The 11,628-nt window shown below is 33.6% G+C and overlaps 1 protein-coding gene across 1 annotated transcript; it reads left to right on the top strand.

The window, feature by feature from the left end:
* Positions 1-714: 714 nt before the first annotated feature.
* On the top strand, positions 715-1,619 carry LOC131171156 (alpha carbonic anhydrase 8-like). Its single transcript, XM_058130623.1, has 3 exons — positions 715-1,068; positions 1,171-1,322; positions 1,505-1,619. Exons 1-3 carry the CDS (start codon positions 715-717, stop codon positions 1,617-1,619), a joined length of 621 nt encoding a protein of 206 aa, XP_057986606.1.
* Positions 1,620-11,628: the final 10,009 nt, after the last annotated feature.

Here is an 11,628-nt window from a genome sequence, read left to right as displayed (position 1 = left end):
TTAAGAAGTCAATTTCTATGTCTTTTCTGCAATTTTTGAATGCTTGGAACTTGTCCCAAATGCTACTGAAAATGTGCTTTGGGTATAAGCTTAGGAGTAAGACCATTTCATTGGGTTTGCAGAAAGGTAATCGCAATCCATGCCTAATTTGAGCTATTTGCCTTTCAATTCCTTCATGGTTGTATTATGTTTGCTAAGTTTATGAGAGATGATAGGCTTAAATTCTTCAAATTTGTGTGTTAATGTGTATTTGGTAATTGTTGAGGGTCATGATAGCATTCCATAGCATTTGGACTGTTTTTGGTAAGTAAAATCATAATTTTTTTCAAAACCTGCCAAAACTTGCTGATAATGTTGCTTACCCTAAGCTGTACCCTATGCAAATTCTGCTTAACCCTAAGCAACACCAGAATCTTTAGTTCAACAAATGATTATGTTGCTTAACCCTAAGCTGTACCCTTTGCAATACATGCTTAACCCCAAGCATAACCCCAAGTTACCAATTGTCTGTCCTACATTTTAAAAGTTCCAAATTTCTACCACTTTTATTCCACCCTCACTCCCGATAAACCAAAGCGTTGTTCCATTATCTCCACCATTTTTTCCAGCCATTCTTGGGAAGTTAAAGAGATTGTTTCTCTTTATTAAATGGTGAGAACCAAGATGTGGTCCACCCACAAACCCAGAAAATCCAAACACTCTGTTAAATCGAAAATGGCTACTCCATCTTCACCTTCTGCTAACCCCAGTCCCAATCTGCCATCGCCATCCCAGTCACCACTGCAAACACCACCACTACCTCAATCGCCTCCACCATCTTCACCACCACTACCCCAAAACCAAACACCGACCCTCATCCCGCCGACCCCCCTCGCACCACAAAATGAAGCCCAAAATGAAACACCCATTTTGGAAACCCAGATTCAAGAACCCATGCCTGAACCCATGCCAACCCAGGCCAAATCTAAAGCTAAAACCAAAATGACTGCGGGTAAACCCAAGAAAGCCCCTGTCGAAAAAAGAAAAGGAAACCCCTCTGTTTGTTTGGACTTTAACTCTTCACCTAAGGTTTCCTCCGAACCAGTCAGTAAAAGAACTAGGTCATCATCATCAATTTCATCACCAGTGGCTCCAATCCCTGTATCTTAGTCACCTTTAGCCTCTCCCTAGCCTGCCATTGCTCCAGCAGCACCTGCGACATCTGCCGATGACATAGAGGAGGTACTTTCTCCATTACCTTGGGCTTTTAAAGACATGAATATGAAAAATGCTTTTGAGAGTTTAGCTTTTAAGCCCATTTCGACAAACAAATATATGGATGAGTAGATTTTAAAAGAGTTAGGAATTTATGACTCTGTATTTGCTTATTTAGATATTGTCAACTGGACTAAGTTTGCTAGGATTAGGGACCAATGTACAAAGATTTGACCTTGGAGTTTTTGAGTTCCTTAAGTTTAAATTTCAAATCTACTGTCTCTGAGCATAAAGATGTGATCTGTTTTAGATGTGCTGATAGGGAGTTAGACATGGGTTCTATGAGTGAAATTTTTGGTTTTCAGGATTTGGGCTATAAGAGCATTGAGTGGCAACAAACCATTTATGATCCTGTTAAGTTCTAGAAAGAAATTGCACCTTATGGGGGTTATTACAGGCAGAGGACAGCAAAGGCCACTAGGATAGTGGATCCTGTGTTAAAATACTTCCATAAATTTATCTCTTACACTGTTTTAGGCAAGGGACACAGTAATAGCATTGTGGGTGCCAGAGATTTATTTTTCTTGTGGTGCATCAAGGAGAGAAAACCAGTTAGCACAGCCCATTTCCTAGCTACTCATTGGCACCAAACTATCACAAGGCATACCATAGGTAGCATAGTTTTTGGAGGCTATATAACTGCCATAACCAATTCATTTGGCTTTGATGCTAGTTTACATAAGCTGCTGCCAGTGTCTGGTGAGTCCTTTATAGACAGCACAATGTTGCTCCACATGGATCTTTGTGAGAAGGTAGGACATACATATGTCTTGTTACAGCAGCATGCTGATGCTAGTGGGTCTGCAGAACCAAGTGCTTTTGCACCAGCAGAACCTCAAGCAGCCACTGCCCATCAGTTTTCAGCAGATATTTTGTCCCTCCTAAGATCCTTGGAATCTAAAGTAGCTAGCTTCACTGCCCAACCATCTGCTCCCTCACCTGACACCACAGATATCCTTACAACCTTAAAGGGCTTAGAAGTTAAAATTGATACCATGGGTCAACAGCAGGTCAACCAGAAGAAGAAGCTAGAAAAGAAACTTAAAAAGAGATTTTCATCTCTTAAAAAGAAGCAGCAGCAACAGCAATTTCAAATGTTGGAGCTCTACAACAAATTGGCCCAATCTTATAACAATTTATATCATTGGGGCCAAGACATGCTCCAGCAAATGAAAGAACTCACAGAAAACTTGGAGACTGCTTCTGAAGCTTCAGATCACAATGAAACTACTGCAGAACCTGGAGCAGACCCTGATGCAGCAACAAAGCCTTGACAGCAATAGCAGTAGCAGCAGTTTATTTAGTTTAACAAGTTTCTATTTCTGTATTTGTTCCTGTGTTTGTTCCAGTCTTTGGTTTCATTTTATCTTTTGTTTGTTAAACTTCAAACTTTGGTAACAGATGTGATTTATCTTATTTTATGGTTGTGCTCACACTTACATATTTTCTTTAGCTTATTCTCTCCTGTTTTATTATCCTATATATTTTTGCAGTAGTGAATCTAGTTCTTTTCTGAATACTCCTATTCTCCAATTTAGTACACATTATCTTTGCATTTTCTCCTTTATTCAGTTCTAATTTTGTGGATATTAATGAGTGGCACAGTTTACCTTCAGCCAAATCTGTTTCATTTCATCATGAGGTACTGAATCACTTGCAGTTCTTTCTCTCTCTCTCTCTCTCTCTCTCTCTCTCTCTATATATATATATATATATATATATATTTAGCATGTTCCCAGTGCTTAAGATCTCGCCTAACCTTATGCAGATCTCGCTTAACCTTAAGCAACATCTTAAGCAATTTCTTAAACAGTGTAAATTCATACATTTGGGATACTTTTTCACATTTTTCTCTCTAAAGCTTCATTGTTAATATCATTTTGAGCTAATTTTGGAATTTTTGAGCTTATATTGATTTAATCCCCAATTGTATATATTTCATTAATTGATTAGTTCACACAATTTTGCCCATCTTTGCATTCATTTTAGACATTGAGGACAATGTTTCATTTGAGTTTGGGGGTGAGGGCAAAATTTTTGCAAAATTTTTTTTAATTTTTTTTTTAATTTTCATTCATTTATTTATTGCATTTCATTCATTCATATATAGATAATCCATACACTTATACATATACCACACACATGTCTATGCAAAATTTTTTTTAATTTTTTTTTTAATTTTCATTCATTTATTTATTGCATTTCATTCATTCATATATAGATAATCCATACACTTATACATATACCACACACATGTCTATACTCATACACATACATTTGCATATAGTTTTCATATAGATTACACTTAGTTTTAATTTGATTTATGCATTCATTTTAGGATCATGCTTATCATAAAAATAATTTTTTACCTTGTCCTTAGAGGATTGAGAATTGCTTTGAAGAGCAATTGGGCTTACTTTTAGAAAGGTTTGATGGATTGAAAGTTCTGGATAGGTGCAAAGTTATTAGATCCTTGTCTTAGTTTATATCTTCTTAGCCAAGGGCCACCCAATCAATTACGTTGACTTTGAGTGCCTAGAGAAAACTCTAGGGTGAGAAGTAGCTAATTGTTGTCTCACCAATCCAAGAACAATCTTTCTAAACCTTTCAAGGTGAAATCATAGCATGCACTTGCGAAAGAAATGATCTAGGCATTCTTTGAATTTTAAACCCATATTTTAGCTTTAGCCAACCTCACTTTAAAATTTCCCTTTGGAACCAATTTGAGCCTACATTTATCCCTCTTATTTCTTTGGAACCCACATTAATGCCTAGCCATAAACCCAAATACCTACCTACCCTCTATGAGAATAATTCTTTGAGTGATAGATACACCTAAAAAAAATAAAAAAAAAAAGAAAAAAAAATAATTAGTTGGGAGAAGTGACTAAAGTAAAAAGGCTAGCAAATTCAATTATGGTATGTAAAGTAATTCACCACCCAAGTACACAAAAAAAAGAGTTTGGGGGTGAATTGAAAGGGACAATTGTAATTCAAAGTCAATGTTATTTATGTAGTCCCTCTAAAAGCTTCAAAATTATATGCTAGCATTCGTGAATAGTTGTAAAGTTCCTTCTCCCATTTTCTACAAAAAAAAAAAATTGTGTGTCTTGATCTTTTAATAATTTAATTATTCTCATATTTTGTTACCTTTATCCTTTCCTTGTTAACCACATTATCACTCCCTTAGCCCTATTACAACCCTTAAAAGTCCTTTTGATCATTTGATGGTGTTTTGCTACATTAGTGGAGATTGGAATAGGAGAATTGCATATGGGATTGGGATATCATTAATCCATTTATTTACTTCCATCATTTTTGAGACACTTTAGTTTATGAATTACTCTATAGTTTATTTAGGCATGATTATTCTTTGTGATTGACTGGTTTGGGCTTGATGATATGGATAATTGACCCAAGGCTAAGCGGTGATAACTTTGGTAAGGATTGAATTCTTTGCATCTTGAAAGTGGGTATATGATTTGTTGGTGGCTAAAAGTAAGTTTGAGAGTTTGGATAAGTAATTTTCATAAATTTAAGGTACCCCAAATTGCATTAATTGTTTTTAATTTGCTTGAGGATAAGCAAAAGTTTGAGTTTGGGAGAATTTGTTACACTCATTTCATATAGGCATTTTAGGGTAGTTTTGCATCCATTTTGCCCTTATATTTTAGTATATTTTATATTTTTAGCTTTATTTTAGCTTATTTGTTAACTTTAGATACTTTATATTTGATTTTTGTAATTTTGTTATTTTTGATAGGATTTTGTGGCAAAATCGAAGATCAATGAGTGCATTAGGAAGTGATTTGAAGAAATTTGGAATTCATTAAGCATGGAGGAAAGTTGAAGAAATCAAGCTTTGAAAGAGCAAGTTAGCCGAATTTTGCTTGAGACTTTGCTTATGATGTTGCTTAGGGTATGTCATATAAGCTTAACCTTAAGCCTGTTCAAGCTGAAAGTCAAGCACGGCTTAAATCCTACATATTCAAGCTCTTACTCCATAACCTGCCGAGAATTGCTTAAGATCCTACTTAGAGTAAAGCGGCAGTGCTTAAGGTGCAGCACAAGTCAAGCTGGAAGTCAAGCATGAGCAGAAAAGTCCATTTTACTCTAAGTCTGCCGAGATTTGCTGAGGGTCTGCTTAACCATAAGCAGACAGTACAACCAGAGGCTGAAATTTGCTAAGAAGCTGCTTAGGGTTAGCAAAGACTGCTGCATCGCGTAACGTGAATAATGCCTTGACTTGGATAATTTTACACCTCATTTTCTATCCACTCCTTAGCTCCTATTTACTTTTAGGGCAACTTTTTGGGACCATATAAATTCATCATTTCCTAGTTTTTGCCATAAGAGGAAATGGGGGAAGAAACAAAAAGAAAAAAAGAAATATAAATAGAGAGAGGACGAGAATGCCATTTTTTTGGAGAGGAGCTGCTGCAACCATCTTTTGGAGCTCCAGAAACTAGAGTTTTGGGTTCTTTTACCTGGATTTTTCTATTTTAGTCCTCTTATCATGTTTTTCTTTACTTTTCCATCAATCTTTCTTGTAAATACCATTATGAGTGAGTAAACTCTTTAGATTTCAAAGTTGGGAAATATGTTTTAGATTAATTTTTAGATTTGGACTGGGTATTTCCTTATTTTATATAAATACGAGTTTTGATTCCTTCCTTGTGTGCTTGATTTACTTACCTAATGTTGGTACCCATTGGGTATTGTGTTAATCATTGATTGAAGGACCGAAAGGTGAAAGTCATTGATAGATAATCAAGGATTGGAACTTAAAATTACCTAGATTTAGAAATAAACTAGGATTTTGAGAGGAATTAATGATTGGTTACAAAACTTAATAGGTTTTAAAGTAATCAAATAATATACGAAAGTAGGTTTGGCTATTTTAGAACACACTTTGGTTTTCTTGAAAAATATATCAAAGGAATTTAGAATCCATCACCTTCAAACTCTATTTTTCCCTAAAAATTGGAATGCCCAAGACAAATTCCAAATAATTTATGCATAGACCCCAATTCTGGAATCACTTTAAACATAATTAGTCCTTGATTCAAATTACCCATTATTAATTTAGTTCAATTGCATCTAATTTTAGAATTTATTTGCTTGCTCTTTACCCATTTCAATTAGATTAATTAATTTACTTTGCTTATTTATATTTACCATTTATTCATCAATCATTAGCCCAAATAATCGCTTCATTCATAGTTCGATACTCAAACGGCAAATTCTCGTGGAACGATACTTGACTCATTACTCTATTACTTGAGACGACCCATATACTTGCTGATTCGCCCCATCACTCACCAACTAAAGTCATCTTCTCCATCTCTTCCCTCTCTCTTTGCCGTCCACCATAGTCTCCCATTTCCTCCATTGTTATCAAGCTTCCAAGCTTGATTTCCTAAGCTTCCACACACCAAAACCCATAGCCCACTTCATAAAAAATACTCCCCACACCCTAAGGAAGCTATAGATACAAAAAAGAAATAAGAAAATTAAAGTTTTGCAAGACATCCAAAAAGGTTAGTGTTTAAACTTTTAATCTTTTCTTTAAGCATGAATATCATGCTAAATCAAGTGAAAATGTGCATGAAATAAAAAGAAAATCTTGAGGAAAGAACTCTTGAATTTTTGGTAGCCATGGAACTTGAAGTTTGTTGCTTTTAAGTAATGAAAAATGGTTCCATGAGAATGTGTGATGAGTTGAAATGTTTGAGTGTTTGATTGTGTTGTGTTTGTGAAAATTTAAAACTTTGAAAACTAGGGTTTGTGTAAATGCTTGAGGACTTGGCGTAAATATTGAAATTAACTTATTGAGTTGAGATTGTTGCTTATAGAAGTGTATTGCATGCAAATTGAAATAAGGAAGTTGAAGGAATTGAGATATTGGGAGTGTTCAATTTTCTGCAGGTTTGGACTCAATGAGTCCAGTGGGTTTATTGACCCATAAATGAAAATGTGTGACTCCAATTGGTATGAGGCCAATTAGAGGTGAAAATAGACTCAAAATAGCCCATTTTTCATGTAGACACTATGCCCAAATTTTGCCAAAATCATGACCAATTCTCTGCCCAAACCCGGATGACCAAACACTGAAACCCAGAAAATGACCAAATGAACGGTACGTGTTCATTTAGTCATAACTCTCTCTATACTGGTCCAAATGACCTAAAATTTACATCAATGGAAAGCTTAGACATAGGGCTATAATTTTCATGAAGACCACTTGACCAAGTTTTGCATTTAACCAAATCAAATTATTAGCACAATTTGAGTCACTAAAACTGCCAACCCAGAAATTGTCCAAAATACTATTCCTTTGGTATGCTTGACCAGTTTTGGAAAAAATGCCATAACTTGGTCTCCAAAGTTGCAAATTGAGTGAAACTAGTGCCAAAAGTTTTATAAGGCAAAGCACAACAATTTTTATGTTTTGGCCAAGCTCTAGAAACCATTGCATCCTAGGGAAAATATTAGCCAAAGTTAGGAATTGAAATTTGGAAAATGTTAAGTGGAACCCAGAATGCCATTTGATACCTGTGTGTTCATTTGGCCATAACTCCCACTAGGAAATTCCATTTGAGATGTGCCAATATGATCTGGAAACATGATGCTTAGGGCTACAACATTGATTTAGACACCTTTGCCAAATTCTAAGTGTAAAGACCCTAAAAAGAGGGTTAAACATACTGCCCTGAAGTTTGGTTATTTCCTTTATAAGATTGAGAGTCCAGGTTAATACATTGACTATAACTCACTATACTAAGCTTGAAAAATTATGAAATTGTACCTAAGAGTCCCTAAGACATAGAGGAACATATCTTGTGAAGGAACCTAAGTCTAAAAACGACCATAAAATGATCAAATGACTGGTCAAAATTTATTGATTAGGAATTGTAAATTCTGGACAACTTAGAGGCAAAGGGACCAGTTATGGTATTTTGACCATAACTTGAGTTCTATAACCCCAAATTCAGTGATTCAAAAACTGAAATTTAAGTTTAAACATAGAGGAGAAATTGTTATGAAGGAGGTGTGACTAAATAGACATCCTAACCTAGTCAAATTCCTAGATAAAGATAACACATCAAAATGAACTTAAAGAAAGGTTCATGGGAAAAATGTTATATATGATAATTAAAATACTCATAAGGATAATTAAATATTAAAAATAATATGAATATGTAAATTGGGACTAATGTCCTATTAATATGAAATAAAGGTACCAATGAACAGTATCAAAAAATAGTAACAGTGAATAGTGCTAAAATAATTAAAAATGTTTAATTGCCCATTGTATGCCTAGACTTATTTATTTAGTTTGGATAAATTGGTATACCAATTAGAGACTACAGATAGCAATACTGCCTACCGAGAAAATCATGAACTGACAAAATATGTCTGGTATGATTGTTCTATAGGCTATATGCCTACTTACTGGCCATTGTGCCTACTTTATTTCTAGCATTACAAGCCCGACAGCAGGTCTCGTGCCCGATAACTGGCCTCGTGCCTGACAGACGTATACTGGATAGACATATGGCTGTCTAACCAGTATACACCCGTGCATCCAGCTTTTATAATTTGTTATAAGTTTCTTGGACACTAATAAAAATTAATTAAGACTTAAAATACAATAAGTAATCATAAAGATCCCAATAATGTTAATTGCTTCCAAAGAGCAATAAAAATGTAAAAGACCTAGAAATTATGATTTGCACATATTATTTCAATTGTTAAATTATTGTTATTATAAATTATGCACCACTAAGCGTTATGCTTAGCACCTTGGTTTTCCATCGCGTAGGTAATAGAGATCAGTCCCAGCAGCTGCAGCAACACCACCAGTAGTGCACTGACAGAGCTCTGACCAGATCTGCCACTATCTAGAGTCACCTCATCGGTCTTTTGTATTTTGGCAAGGCCCATGTATAGACTAGTATTTTGTTTCATTATGTATAGTCATGATGTATTTCATTTTGGACTTGTAATTAAACTTTGACATTGAAATGAAAACTTGTAATTTATTATCTATGAATTTCTATATGAATGCAATAGATAGATGATACTTCATTTTTAGATCTCATAAATAATTGTAAATGATATGATACAAGAGAATATGATATGAAAATGTGTGAAATGAATATGGACATGTTAACAGGTGATTAGTGGAACCCGCCAGATGCTAATAAAACAGGGGAGGCTCTGTCCGGGTCTCCACAGAAATAAGTTATAAAAAAAAAATTTCTACACATGGATTACTACTTTTAAATGATATTAAAAGTTTACAATAGATATGATAAAACAAGATAGGGTGCCCCAGCACCAAATGTGGCATTTCTTGCTCGGCTATACAGTGGACGGGTAAGGGGCATCACACTACCATCATATCATTTGGAGGGTTCTAATATGAGTTTCACTCTTGAGCAATACCAAAAGCTATTGAATTTAATCCAGGAACATTCTTTGACAACGTCTCCATCACCTCAATCTCATTCAATCAATCATTTGGCCATATAGCACAATGATAACATTTCTCTTTCACCTACTACCACTCCTAACTCTCCCACAGGTAACCACATTACTCCTACACTAATGTCAATTCACACACCTGGATACTCGACACTGGAGCTACTGACCATGTATGTTTTACCCTATCAACTTTTACAACTTATAAACAAATTAAACCTATTTCAGTCAAGTTACCTAATGGTACTCATGTTTTAGCCACCATTTCTAGAACATATGCTTTACATCTCATTTTTACTTGTTAGATGTTCTTTATATCCCATCCTTTACTTTCAATTTAATTTCAGTAACCAAACTCATTTCTTCTTTGAATTGTAGCCATTACAAGAAATATGATTATAGGGACAAAACTTTTTGTCCCTAAAATGATGATATTCATTGCTAAATGTTAATAATAATGAAATAAAATTGTCGCCAGGAGGGTCGTGCAAGCTCCAACAGCAAAAGGTTAAAATGACAAATTTTTGTTTTCGTTGTTAAAAAGCACTTATACATGACGAAAATTATTCATCGCCTAAAAGTTCTATTGAACAATGAAAAATAATTATGGTAAAATATTTAGAAATTCGTCTTTAAGAGTTGTCTTTAGTCACAATTGATGAAAATATTTAAAGACTAATAGTAATTTTGTCGTAAAATACACATGTAATATGACAAAAAAGTTTGTCACTAATAACGTTTTGAGACGAAATATTTAGTTTTGTCCTTAATATACATACCTTCTTATTCAACCTGACATATCTCAATTAGGGATGAATTTATTATTTTGTCCCTAAAAATTTACTTTGAATGACTTTTTTTTTGTCCCTAAAACTTTAATAATTTATTTTTAATTTTTATTGAATTATTTGATATGGTTCATCAGAGTAATTCATATTATTCTAATTTAAAATTTTTATTAATAGGAAGTTATGCTAACCATTATTTCATATGTACTTATAACCAATATAATTAATAAAAAAGAAAATTTAATATAAAGTCACAAAAGACGAGAAGAAATTTAATAAAACTTTCTAAACATTACTATAAACGTCAATTGTTTGTCCATACAAAATATTTATGGATAGGTACAATAATTCTATCAGCTGTGCATCATATCCATAGTTGATGCAAAAAACACCTTTGAAGAGGTTTTTTTTTTTTTTTCTTTTTTTTTTTAATTCAAAAAGAGAGCACAGAGCATTTTACTTCAATAAAATAGACTGCTATAAGATGTCTGATTGTCTTGCCTATATGTATCAAGAAGTCTATGCAAAAAGGCCCATGCATAATTGCATCAAATGCTCTACAATTTGCAAAAGAAAAAAAAAAAGAAAAAGAAAACCCATAATTGCACTATTTTTATTAAGAAATAATTATTCACAATAGAAATGTAATTTGAAAAAATGTGCAATATACTCATGTTGCTAGTAATTAGGGATAAAAATAAATTTGCATGCTTATAAACACTAATTCAACACATTATCAAATTAATAAATAAATAATCAATTTAACTATTCATCATTGCCTAAGTTCTACAATATGACTAATTAAAGATTAACATTCATGATTTTGCAATGATCAAAGAAATTTCATTTCAAATAGCCACAAAAAAAAAAATCAATTCAGACAGCTTTTAAGGAATCAATGTAAGGAAAGCATGCATACAAAAAGTAGATGAAATGCCATAATTGCAATAAAACTGATTAATTCAAAAATTCCGTAACAGAGAAGAGTAAAAGTGACAATTCAACCATCATAAAACACAACTTTAGTTGTATTTCCTACTTTCTAATGAATCATAAGCACAACATGTGTATCAATTAACATACTAAATAAATTTAAACA

The sequence above is a fragment of the Hevea brasiliensis genome, chromosome 12 (assembly GCF_030052815.1).
Source record: "Hevea brasiliensis isolate MT/VB/25A 57/8 chromosome 12, ASM3005281v1, whole genome shotgun sequence".
Classification (NCBI taxonomy): Eukaryota; Viridiplantae; Streptophyta; class Magnoliopsida; order Malpighiales; family Euphorbiaceae; genus Hevea; species Hevea brasiliensis.
Note: the sequence above shows the minus strand (reverse complement) of the source record. Positions and strands in the feature narration are given on the sequence as shown.